This window comes from Mchenga conophoros, linkage group LG23, assembly GCF_057382185.1.
Source record: "Mchenga conophoros isolate Kocher_MC1m ecotype Shallow Benthic linkage group LG23, M_conophoros_male_GT1.1, whole genome shotgun sequence".
NCBI lineage: Eukaryota > Metazoa > Chordata > Actinopteri > Cichliformes > Cichlidae > Mchenga > Mchenga conophoros.
In genome coordinates this window covers 6,589,788-6,603,117 of record NC_140547.1, presented here as the reverse complement: position 1 = coordinate 6,603,117, position 13,330 = coordinate 6,589,788, and the positions used below count along the sequence as shown (strand labels likewise).

General features: G+C 40.1%; 1 protein-coding gene across 2 annotated transcripts; it reads right to left on the bottom strand.

The window, feature by feature from the left end:
- Window positions 1–1,505: 1,505 nt before the first annotated feature.
- Window positions 1,506–12,137, bottom strand: uap1 (UDP-N-acetylglucosamine pyrophosphorylase 1). 2 transcript variants are annotated; one of them, XM_085265158.1, is made up of 11 exons: window positions 12,013–12,137; window positions 10,487–10,791; window positions 9,172–9,376; window positions 8,484–8,659; window positions 8,223–8,395; window positions 4,846–5,039; window positions 4,609–4,749; window positions 3,541–3,729; window positions 3,280–3,321; window positions 2,309–2,375; window positions 1,506–2,209 (listed from the first exon to the last, which is right to left on the bottom strand). In XM_085265158.1, exons 2-11 carry the CDS (start codon window positions 10,767–10,769, stop codon window positions 2,117–2,119), a joined length of 1,563 nt encoding a protein of 520 aa, XP_085121284.1. In that variant the 5' UTR covers window positions 10,770–10,791; window positions 12,013–12,137; the 3' UTR covers window positions 1,506–2,116. The 2 variants fall into 2 exon arrangements, with proteins under 2 accessions (XP_085121284.1, XP_085121285.1); XM_085265159.1 differs by lacking the exon at window positions 3,280–3,321.
- Window positions 12,138–13,330: the final 1,193 nt, after the last annotated feature.

Below are 13,330 nucleotides of genomic sequence, written 5' to 3'. Positions count from 1 at the left end.
ATGTGATCTTGGTTAGGGTTACGGGGCTATAGTTAGGATATCGTTGCAGTGTTAAACCTGGACAAACATTAGCTTTGATGATCCAGGAACAACACCAACATGGGGATATCAGATGGTGCGTTGGAAAACAGCCCTCATTAAACACCTCACTCATGAGTTTATGTACTCAGTCTCTTATTTTAAGTCATTAGGAAGAGAACATTAAATTCTTTTGTAAATTATTGTAAGTATTGGAGTCAGTTATTAGAGGATAAAGGAGGCTTTGGTCTTTGGCTCATGACTTTTACAGTCTGATATGCCAGCAAATAGGCCTTCGACAAGTTAACCCTAAAACGTTCTGTTTAAGTCACTTCTTTTTCTTCTTTCAGCTACTTCCTTTAGGGGTCCCCACAGAAGATCATCTGCCCCCATTTCACACTATCACTAACACTCTCCTGCCACACCAACACTCTGCATCTCCTCCTTCATTACATCATGAACACACTCTGTCTTCCATTTGCCAGGCAGCTCCAACTTCAACATCCTTTGTTCAGTATATCCACTATCCGTCCTCTGCACATGTCCAAACCATCTCAGTCTTGCCTCCAAACCGCTCAACCTGAGCTGTCCCTCTACTTCTAATCTTGTCCATCCTGGTCACTCCTAATGAAAGCTTTACATCAGGGGTGTCCACTCCAGTCCTCGAGAGCTACTATCCAGCAGCTTTTAGATGCATCCCTACTCCAACACAGCTGAATCAGATGGTTGGGTTACCTCTTCAGCATGCCATGAAGTTTGGCAAAGGCTTTGTAACAAGCCATTCATTTAATTCAGATGTGTCGGAACAAGGAACAAATCTTCGGCTCCTCACCTCCAGCTCTGCCTTGCATCTTTTTATCCGTTTTAAATATAAATATTAAATAAATAATTTTTTAAGTATTATTTATTTTTGTTTCATTTTAATAGCCATTAATGGTTCATTCATGATTTTTTAAAACTACTAAGTTTGACTGTGAATACTAATATTCATAGTTAAAATGTGATTTTTTTGAGCAAACTTTGAAGACTTGTAAATACTAGCATCATGAGCATGTTGTGCCCAGTAACAACGTCACATATCTGTTATCTGCTGAATATGGACTCTCAGTAGAACAGGTAAAGTGTATGAAATATGTTAAAGAATTAATGTACTGATTAAAATGCCATTAAAGAGTTTTTCAGCTTAGCTACAGGTCAGGCTGTCTTTCCATAGACGTTATAAGAGACCTTTAGTCTTAACAGCGCCGTTATGGAGCGGGAGAGAAAGAAAGTGAGTCAGAAAGGAGCCACAAAGAAAAATGCCCTGAATAGCTGCAGCAGCGTTGCGTCCTCGGAGCCATCTTGAACATAAACCATCTGCTGGAAATGGTGATTCACAACACCAAAGAGCTATAATGCAAAAAACACACCTCGCAGACACCGGCGAGCAAAGATATGACAAAAAAACATGTTAACACCATTTGAATAATTAAACAGACACAAAGACATTGCTTTCCAAGTAGGAAAATGTATTTAATAAAGATGAGCCATAGCGTCTCTTAAAGCTGAATAACATCCAGTCTTCACTGATTACAAGCAGAGAAGAAGCAATTATTATAAATACCCCCCACATCCTGACCATGTACCGTATCTGATTGTAGGAAACATCTGTGTGATCATTTCGTCTGAATCAGCTGTTGCATAAAAAATCACCAGGTAAAACAAGTAGATGGCCATTTCCACCAATAGATAATCTATCAGTACATATAAAAATAAGTCTCATAAGCAAAATAAATAGATGCACCTGCAGACAGCTTCAACCTGTCAGTATGACAGGATTTTCATACTTCAATTCTTGCTGTGTTCAAGTCTTCAAGGAAAAAAAAGAAGAAGAAGAAGAAGAAAAGCAAAACGAGTTACAAAGCAAAGGAAAGCCTGGTGCTAAAAAGTAAACTTCATGTTGTTCATTCATTCATTTTGGACAGGACAGCTTCTTTCTTGAACACATGTGTGTGATATTTGTTATTGCACAGCGATGACATCACAGTTTCTCTTCCCATACAATGAGAGATAAAGGGAAGTTGGGCCGTTTCCTTCCCCGCATTCTCCCGTTCAGTCATTACACCCCATTCTTCACCAGCTGGTGGACTCCCTCCTTATCGATCGTCAGAGTTGGTTGAAACTCTTTTCCCTTCACCAGCTCCTCAAGACCCTTGAAGTACAGACACCATCAGGACAATGTTAGTATTTTACTGAGTATTCATGGATAAGAATAACATCTGGAGTTTTATTTAGTACAACGTGTTCTTACCTCTCCCCCGTACGACACCAGTGGGGAGATCTCGCATTTGATCGGCAGGTCCGTTCCATCCTTCAGGCTGCGGTGGAAAGACAAATTCAGAGAGGATCACAGGAGAAAAACAGAAAGCGAATGAGTGACGGTCTCGTGGAAGAAGAGAAGCAATTGTAGCTGAAAAGACAGCTGCTAGGACTCCTTGACACAGCTGTTCTTCTACTGCGGCTTGTGATTAGAGGACAAAGAGAATCAGCGCTTCATCGCAACAAGTGATTAGTCCTTTGACTTGTGATAGAAGTCCGCTAGAAGAAAACAGACGAATGAAAGGAACGTTGTGCGAGACTGCCGTCACTCAACGTGTTAATTTCTAGATGATGATTACAGAGAGAAAAAATCACTAATCAGACATCAGGTGTTTCAGGTGTTTTGCTGAGCAGCTGCCTGATGGAAAAGCTGAATGACTGAGAAAGAAGCACGCCCTTTAAGAGTGTTGGAAACATTCGTGGTGCCGAAAGAGTTTGTGAAGCACATGCTCATTTAATTCTGTCTGGAAAAACAAGCGGGTGGATTTAAACTTAAAGGCAAAATAGCAAGCGATGAAGCTGACCACATAACTATTTGGTACAGAAACCAACAGGTGTGTGCTCATCTGCAGTCTAGTAACTGTCTCCCTTTACCCAGCATGCAATATATCACAGGTTGACATGATAGTAGATCATTTAACCAAGGTGCGGAAGAAGACCATGTTTTCAGGTGACTTCACTGATCCTCGATGTCATTTCCTGCATCCCGACTGACCGTAAAAAGACTGAAAGAAGGCCGCCGACTGGCAGGGCCTCTACAGACTCTTTTCCTCTCAGTGGAAATGAAGGAAAGGGATGTCAAGGATCAGAAGTAATATTACACGGTGTTAACACGTCTGAGCGAGAGGGTAAGAAAGCCAAAACCCCATCACCATGCACTCAGTACTGCAGAGGGATAATTACTTTCTCTTGCCATCATCTGTGACACTGCCTGCTGCTCCGTCTCTGGAAACATTGCACGGGACACACAGGAGCAAGACCAAGCATGAGAGAAGGGGGAGTGAGAGTGTGAAGCTAAAAGAATACGATGTCTACAAAACAAACAAAAAGTCCAGCGCATACAGTTTGTCCACCATGTGGAAAGTGTCGAGGAGAAGGGAATAACCACAAAGATCTCATTATTATGTATGTTTTTTGTAAAGTGACATGACATGCTGTAGTCACCTGGGTATGGCGGGTACACGTCTGCCGTTCTCGTCAATGAAATGTCCCCCAGCGTTGAGCACCCAGCGGTGGTGGAGGGACATCAGAGCGTGTCGGGCTGTGGTGGGTGTGTCCTTTCCGTCCTGAGTGTCTGCGTTCTTCAGCGGGGAGAACTCGTCCTCTCGGAGCACCTCATACACAACAAACGTCCTGTTACAAACACAGAGCATCCCATCAGCACACAGGCAAACCGAAGACTTGCATCACAACCGAGCAGCTCCCAGGGATTGAAAAATTAGCAGGTTAATTAGTTACTCAACAGGAAATTAAACCGCAACAAATAAAAACAAAAATGTCATTTTTCTTTCTATGCTTGGAGTGGTTTCACTGTGCTTTCAGATTGTGCGTGACTTCCATGGAGCGATATAAAAATAGCAGCCACACTAAAGATAGACCAGAGGAACACATAAAAATGCTTCTGCAGAGGACTGAAATCAGTTAAGTTTTGTTTATTTTTATGGACCAAATGGCTCTAAGACAGGTCATAAGACAACAGAGCAGGCCACATTAAAAACTGAAGACTTGGGTCAAATCCATGTCTTCAGCAGCATCAAAAATAGATTTTTCTTTACTTTAAAAATACATCTTCAAAAACTTTGAAGTAAGCTTGATATGGTGTCCTTGATTTTCCATCAGTTAACTGTTACAGGAATACTTTCATTAAATATAAAGTTCTATTAGTAGTGACGTGACTCAGAGCTGATGTCATGTAACACTAAAGGATGTGGAACCGCTCATAAACTTCCATCCCCCTGTGGAGAATTTGGCAAGCTTAGTCTGCTGGACCAGACCTTGCAGAAATGGCACAACTGGAGGGCAGAAATTAGGGCTGGAAAAAAAAAGACAGTCCTTGCACGGAAGAAAAAAATCAAGGACCAGTAGAACCAGGGCCCCAAATATATGCATACTGGTCACCTCTCAAAAGGAGGGGGGGTTAGTATGAGGCAAGATTTAGCTAACTGGTACTGGCATGCACACGCACATTCATATTTTCTATGCCATATATGAAAAAAATGCACCGTCACTCACTTGGCAAACTGGAAAATGTCAAAGACAAACTTTTCCATTTTGATGCCGTTTGGTTTCTCTGGTTTGATTAGTTGACCCTGAGCATCCACATATGGGATCTTCTTCTGGGCCACGTGGTGCTGCAGCTGGGGCTCGTATTTCCTAATGTGAAAACGGGGAAAAAATGTCTCATTACGATGATGTAAAGCTGAAAGAATCTGAAACGTAATGATAACTGTGTTTATAGCTTTGCCTTACTGCACTATGTCTCTGAGGAAGGAGAAGCTGAAGAAATGATTGGCCACGTTTGCTGCGTTGAACATCAGACGACCATCGGCGCTCCGCTTCTCAGCAGTTGCTAGGGTGATCTCGCTGTACTCCACCACCTGGTAACGACCATCCACCTTGCAGACAACGCCTACTGCTTCTGTGGGGTTTGTTTTCTCCACCACCTGGGAAACAATGTCACAAAATGACCTTACTAAAAACCTCAGATTACTACAAAGTCAACTTAAAGTGGACTGTGCTTTTCCTTTTACTGTCACATATGTAACTGTTACTGCTGGATGCTCACATCAAAAATAAGCAAAGATTCAAATCAAAAGTTCAGCACATGTCCAAGTAATTGCTGTAACTCCAAAGCTCAGGCTTCAGACTGCTCTGAATGCTCAGCTTCAGTCAATTTTTTCTACTCTTGGTTCTGTATCATATTGATAAAAGCAGATATCCCAAACATAATATGGTCAGACACACACAATTGTTCTGTTCAAATATTTTGTCCACAAGAGACAGCCAATCATACATTTTTGGTTTAAAGCGAGGAGGAAGGGAACTAAAAAAGCTTGTTTCAGACAGAGGATGAACCGATCAACTGTATCAAAAAAAGTTATGATATTAAAAAAGGATTATTTTAACATGAATCATGCAAAGCTACTCTAGTTAAGTCAAAGAATAAAAATAAGCAACTGTAAAATGCTAATAACTCTCTACTTTAACTATTTATACAATAAAATCCCCAGATCGGTACACTTTAATTGTGCTAAATTTAGTTTTCCATATAAAAACTACAAAATATTTTCACTGTTGTCTCTTTATGAGTCAAATTATCTGTAAATTATTTAAAGTCAGAAATAGTCTAAAACTGAAATAAAATAGTAAATAAAAGTGCTATGAAGCAATCGGTGCACTCCATTTTACAACCAGTAAGTTACGAGTCTGCACTGAATGAAAAATCCTTCCCCCCTTCCTATCTGTCGGTTACTAATGACAGGGTCCTGAGGGGGGGATGGTAAACTGGTAGGGGTTTGGCAGGGGGGGTTGGTGAAGCCACATGAACTGTTAGCGGAGCTTAGTAATTTACGATGAGAGGGTGGTACCCCGCTCTGATCTGATTCTTCCATCGCTGCTCCACCCCACATCTCATAATTTCAAACAGAAGCAGGGTCTGGGTGATCTTATTACAATAATTAGTTCACTCTGCTCTATGTTAGCTGGAAAATATACATAGTGCTTCTACTTCTTAGAGGAAATCAAAAAGTAGCAGGATCCTTCAGGCACTTTTCAGCTATCCAACACACACTGAAGCACATAATTTGTGCAAAAACAGTTAAAAAAGTGAAATCTTGACTTCATACTTTGATGTATTTGAAGTAGTATGTGGTTTGTTTAGAAATTAATTAGTAAGATCTGCCAGCAAAGCTTAGTCACACATATATCAGTCATATTTTACTGTTAAAGCTAAAAACAGAGGTCTCCTGATGGTTACACTCTTTCTGGTGTACTGGACTCTTATCGCTTAGCTCGTCAGTAGGTGTTATTTTAGAAAAATGTCCCTCTAACTATCTCTGCACCAAGGTCAGCAGGATCTTCACAGAATGAATAATGGTGAAGAATAAATGTAAAACTTTTTATCTCGAACATAGCCTCCTCAGCAGCAGATCTTGGCCAGTGAGTACTGAATTTTCACATCACCACAAACTAGATTCTGCTCAAATTCTTTTGCGAGTCTATACGTGAAAATATTATTTTATAAATCAGAACTCCTTTATGTCTTTAGTTCTGCAACATTAAGCTTCTTTGGGATTATCCTTTTATAGTAAATCACATTACTAATTAATTACTTACACTTGTGGCACAGTGGAACAGTGGAACAGTGGTTATCACTAACACTTCACAGGACAAGAAGGCTCCAAAATATGTGGGAAAAGTGGCATCTTCACATCACACTATCAACTAAGACCATAATAGTAGGCAAAAGAAGATTCTGGGCTCATTCCTAAATTTCCTAGAAAGCTAAGTGTAGTGCAAAAGAAGATTGCAGAAGTGGATTACAACTCCACCCAGTGGTAAGTTGTGGAAGGTGCAGCTATCTGGAACCTGCCAAGTTAAACTGACCCCACCTTTCGATATATGACATCCCACACTTGTCACCCTTCGGACCTTCTAGAACAGGGTTTTCAAACATAAGGTCCAAGGGCCAGAATCGGCCTGGCTAAGACTCCAATTAGACCCCTGGGCAGCTGTGAAGAAGGGCATAAAGTTTGGACTTGGGATCATATTTTCACGAGCCCTCAGTTTTTCCTGCTGATGAAGACCTCCTCAGTGCCTGCTCACAGGGTAACACATGATTAAGTGACAGCAAATTTCCTCTGTTTCACTTTGTACTATATAGGTTTCTGTCTTTTACAGCAGGTCCACTGTATAAAAAAAGAGGTTTCTGTGAATTAACAGAAACTTTTGTTTCATAAAAAAGAAGAGTCTACACAATGAGCTACCAAAACCTTTTCGGTAATTTTACACATTTGTTTCTTACAATTTAAGCCCACAGGGTCATGTGGGCAGATTTCTTTCATTTATTTTTTTTATCATGTATGAAACTGTCATACATGATAAATGGTTGCTCAAGAAGAACGAGACTAACTGCTCAGACTGGATAAAACACTACAAACATGACTCGACTATTGGCATACATATTACCTAACTCAAATACATGCTTTAGTATTTGCATGACTCATCTGTATGTGCCATTCCTATTTAATGACTTTTAATCTTTGTGTGTGCAATCACTGATACTAAAAGGTCTGATAAAGGTCAACTTTAGATTTATGAATTCAATTCAGTGTTACTTTTATAGTGCTTCGAGGTGACTTATCAGTGTTCAGGCAACTTTAGGAGGGGAATAAAATATCTTTACTGCTTCCTCGGTTCTTTATCTTTTGTTTTGTCGTGCCTTTTTATGTGGCCTGATTTGGGTACTGATTAACATAAATGCAAAAAGAAGTCAGTTGTTTTGGTTTTGGGGGGGTAAAGTCTCAAAAACTAAAAAAAACTCGTGTATCAAATATGACTTACTCGGCTTCAAGGGGATAAGTACTACTCATGTCCAGTCTAGACCCAGTTCCACACATTCCCACAGAAAAAATATTAGTGTCACTCCCCAAATGATGGCATCAGCACCACACCACACCTTTGTTGAACCCAAAGTTTGGAATTACCGCCCTTGTCAGTAACTTTGGAAGGTGCTACCACAAGAAATTCACCAAAGATGGAGGCAGATGAGCTGCTGTGGCGACCCCTAGAGCGGGCAGCTGAAAGAAGAAGAAGAAAAAAGGAAAAAAATAGGTGGTATGACCAACCTTAGCGCCACAGTCCGCTCCCTTCTGCACACAGAAACCAACAAAGGCAGGGTCAGCCACTTTGACCAAAATGTTATCAACACAATAAACATGGATGGACTCAATCCCCCTCCTCTCCATGTCATCCAGGATACCCTGGTTCCCGAGAGCTCTGTAAAGACCCCCATTACCGTCTAGAACACAAACACAGACACATTTCTCACACACTGAGCAACACTGTGAATGAAGCATACATACACTTCTGTATATGTGTGGACATACCCGGAGCCATGGAGGGCTTTCCTTTGCTCTCCAGGATGATCTTGCAGTTGTAGTCCATGGCCGGCAGCATGCCCTGCTGAAAGAAGACCACGCTGTTCTTGTCCAAACCAAAGTAGTTATGTTTGGAGAAAAAATCCTTTGTGGATTTCATTGTCCTGCCGCTCGTCATGATGTACCTGAAGGCAACACGGAAAGAACGCAGCACTTATGCATTTTAAACAATTTAACAATTGTGCAGTGCTGCAGAAAACATCTCCATCATCTCTTACAAAAACTTAACAGCAAAGGTGATGTTAGCTTGAACCAACAGTATAATACTTAAGTTTATAGCAGACAATAAAAAGTAACAACTTGATGAAGATGTTTCTAACATATCCTTCAACTACGCACAACTCTATTTCCTGCTTTTTTATCTCGATCATTCATATTTTAAAACTATAAACTGCTGGATCTCCCCTGCAGGGACTTAAAGCTTTTCCGGCAACACAGCTTCCTTGACTGAGTTTCCTTTGATTCACACAGTGACTTGACCCAGTTAATCATCATGCTAACATAATTGGGACAGCTGAAGTTCACTTTACAAATAGGATAGCCCTATTTGGTTGCTCGAGCTTGTTTATTTTTCCTCAAATCAAGCTGTAGATTTAGTCGACTAAAACGCCTTAGTCATGGAAACCTCGTGTCTCACCAGGGGATACAGCACTTGGTTTTGTGCGACTGCTCAACCAGCTGTTGCAGCTTCAAGATGCGCTCAGCCTGGATCTGAAAGAGGGTTTTGTGGGACGGCAGCCCAATGTCGTACATGCCTTTGGGGTACGAGACCCCCAGCCTGGTTCCTTGGCCTCCTGCCAGCAGTAAGACTGCCACTTTATTCTTAGAGATGCACTGAAGACCTAAAGGGCAACACAGCACAACGGTCATAAATAGTAGCAGAAATGTGTCCTGTAGTTTATTTAAAACAGGGCCATGCATTTAGTGTTGTACACTGATATGATGGCACACAATGCACAGTATCTAATCTCTGCAGACCTCTTATTGCCTGGTTAGTAGATGAATAATAATAAACTTAACAAAACAGTTCTGATAACATTAATCCAAACAGTTTAGCAACATTTTATGACTGGTTCTGGAGTACTTGTGGACGTGACACATTATATGAGCTAAAATCTTACAACCCCACTCAAGATTTTACTATGGTTCAATGTACCAATAGTTTATAATGGTTCCAGTTTGTCTTACATAAACTGCAGCAACGTGACACGATATGAAACTCTCTTCCTACTGGTTGGTGCCAGGAAGCAAGTTTTATGTAGTGGGTTAATCCATAAACTTTGACACATGCCCCACACCCAGCAACACAGATTTTGTCCCAACAGATCACAATGAGCTCATGATTGAGGGTCAAGAGGGAACTCCAGTTACGTCAAGTACAAATCAACACCAGATGTTTCTGCTGCCCACCGAGATAGTCATACAGCCCCGGGAAGAATGAAGCATGAGGGATTGCGCAAAACATAATGAATAATTCCAGCAACTTACTCAAATGTCAACCCTTGCCCAGAAACGCACAATGGATAGACATGGAGCTTCTGACGCAGCATGACTGGAACTTTGTAATAAGCTTTTGCAAAAGTTTTGATCTAATGGGCTGTTTTTCTGTGAGCTAACATCTGGATGTGGATACTTAAAAATATTGCCATGAGAACAACTATTCATCCAGCTGGGTTACCCATGTGATGTTTTAATCCACTTAAGCTTCCCAGTCTGATACCGGTTAAGCTTTCTTCTCTTACCTGCAGGTCATCACTGTCAAGATTTCATTGTGTTAAACGTGCTTGCGGTAACTAGACGAATCTTGTTTAACAAGTGATAATAGCTTACATATTCTCATTAAAATAAAATACTCCCAATTCTAATGCTTTATGTTTCCTTAAAACACTCAGTATACCGAGTAAGTACAGTTTAAAGGTCAAAAGCAGTAAATAGGTGAGAATATACTTCACCTGTCAGCTCCCAGTCTTTGACGCTCTCCCTGTCTCTCGTCACACTTCCCAGCACCTCCCTGGGCACGGGCTCCATGCGGCAGTCCATCTTCCCTTGTTTGCTGCTGTTAGATGTCTGCATGGCATTCTTGAAGAATCCGTTGATCTCCTGAAAGTCCATACCCTCCAATTCTTGGGTCAACTCGGCCTGCTCTTCAGGGCTCAGCTCGTTCCAGAACTGCAGGAGGTGAGACTGGCCGGCGTCAGCCAGTTTCTGCCTGAGTGTGCTGATGTTTGGGTCCATGATCACCTGTGCTTTTAATTAACTGTGGGAAAAAAGATTATTTTATTTAAAAAGAACTGAAAAACATGCCCCAGGTCTTGTGTTGTTTTTGTATAAGCCGGTGGCCTTTATGTAAATATAAAAAAATAGATGATAAGAGAAAGGTCGCACTACAATATCCAAACATTTGCAGGGTTTTTCCCACATATAGATATGGCCTTCTGCAAGGACCTTTTAAAAAATACTTGTAGCTTTTTTTAACAGTGTGGTTTAATTTACTCACCTTTAAATAATTTTTTTAAGTAAAATGGGTAAAAAAAAATTACAGAAAAAATCTGTTATATAAGGTAACATAGACTCTTTCCTATAGTTTCATGTGGACCAATCATATTTCTTAGTACAGTCACTACTAAAAGCTCATTTTGAGCACCCAAGAAACTGTATGTGTATATAAAAACAAATTTTAGGAGTAAAAAAATAATTGATGACATAGCCAATGTCCTTAAAGTGACTGAAGATCTTCTGATGGAAGGTGGAAACATGATAAGAGTATTTAATAGCCCTGTGCTAGTTGTAGTGTAGGTAAAACAAGCACTGCTGGAATGTTTATCCTATTTGTTTAAATCCACACCCACTGTTACCAGGAAGTCGTCACAACACTATAGGATAAGGTCGAGGATAGTTTCATTTATACCACAGTGTGAATACTGACTCTTTCATACCCATTATGTTTGCTTATTATGATTGATAATTACAACAGTACAATAATAGCTGTGTAACAACGCGATATTATGATGTTTTCTAAGAGGGTTTACACCAAAGAAATCTCCTCTGTAAGTGAGCTTTTCAATGGGATGCTGACGACTAACACCACAGCCACACAACCTGAATTATCTACAGCTGTAATACACAATACTCATATATCACTTTTAGTTAAAGTGTTTATAAAACTTTTAAACTTCACATCTCCAACATGACTGTGACGGTGAGCCTGTAAAGAGGTAGCAGGGACTGCTGTGTTGACTCGGAGCACAGATAAATCCAGTGTTAGCACAATGTAATAACACGGACTGTTGCTAAGAAGCGCATAGAGTTAGTGAACCTCATTTTCAGTCACTGTATAAGATAGTTAGCCGCGGTCTGCGCATCAGTCAAGCTACAGCCGGGCACATGTTAGCAAATATCCGCCCGACTGAGGAGCGGGAAACCGCTCAGGTTGCTGCACACACAGCAGATAGAAGTAAATCAAATATTTAACTCTTACCTCTCACAAAGACTCCTCTCCGGTGTAAGATCATTAATGCCAATCGATGACTATTCGCTCGCACTGGTCACTATTCGCCTCCCTCCCGGAATACACCTCCTGCTACGTCACATTTGACGTGGCAGGAGGTGTGCATGTGTAGTCAAGTCAGTGATGCGTTCAAGTGCCACCTGTAAATTTAATCACTCTATGCTAGGAGTGTGTGTGTCTGATTTTGTGCCAAAAACTGTTTTCTATCTGTGTAATATATTTGCTTATATGATTAAATAGACTGCAGTCAATAGGATTTCTGAAAAGGTTATATATAAAGTAAAGACATGGTCTGTTTTGCAAGAACCTTTCTTGATTCTACCTATTTGATAATCACAGCAGTCTGTTCTGGCCACTTAAAATATCTTGAGATAACCATTTTCTGCCATTTGTGCTGCCCCCTTGGGCACATCTTTCTTAAAAATACATTTTTGACGTCAATTTCCCTTTTTACCAGAATAAATGAAGGATATATATACAAGTCCCCTTGCCAAAAACTGATCACAGCTTTTATTTTGTCTTGAAATCATGTTTGAGAAACATGTCTGAAATTTTCTTGTCAGATTGTATTGCAACAAGTCATGAACAGCTAATAGTTGTTGTTTTTTTGCACCACACCATCAAAAACTCTTAACACCTCTGGACAGCTTTGGAAAATGTGAAGGAAAAATGAACGACTAACTGTATTTTTGGAAATTCTATTTATATAAATTTTATGGCTTCGCCTACTGAGCCCAAAGAGATATTTTGACAGTTTCTTTGATTACTTTAATAAAGAGATGAAAATGCACTTCTTTTTCTGATATATCTGTATTTGCCGACATGCCGAATCATGCAAGCTTTATGTTATACTATTTGTCATCACTTTTTCGTATTTGTACTTGTTCTTAACAGTCTTTGATAGTCTAAAGCAGCTTTATGAATGTAATCAAAGGTAAATCATCAGACAGGTAGAGACAGAGCAGTCAGCTTCAATGAACCAGCTAATGTACATATCTCCACTTAAACTAAAAAGAATAAAAACACAAATTATTGTTTTTCATTTGTGTGTTGTAAACTCGTTTACTAATCTCTTTTAATTTGTTTTTCCTTTTGTTCTTTCATTACTGTTCACACTGATATTAGTCTAACATTGATACAGCTCATTATGTTTGCCATAGTAGTAACTGGTTTACAGTTTTACCTAATAAGTAAAAGATCACTGGTTCGAGCTCAGGAAGAGACACAAAACATTTTTTGCATTGCATTGGGCCAACCACTTTGTGAATTAGGGAACAGCTAAAATTAG

Bases quoted from the DNA above. Each gene is read 5' to 3' on its own strand.
- uap1 (XM_085265158.1), bottom strand. From the start codon at position 10,769: ATGGACCCAAACATCAGCACACTCAGGCAGAAACTGGCTGACGCCGGC. The intron at 3,322-3,540 runs GTGACTACAGCA...CAATGTTTCCAG, and splicing joins CGTGTACCCGCCATACCCAG to AGACGGAGCAGCAGGCAGTG. The intron at 2,376-3,279 runs GTAATTATCCCT...TTTCCACCGCAG, and splicing joins ACAGATGATGGCAAGAGAAA to CCTGAAGGATGGAACGGACC.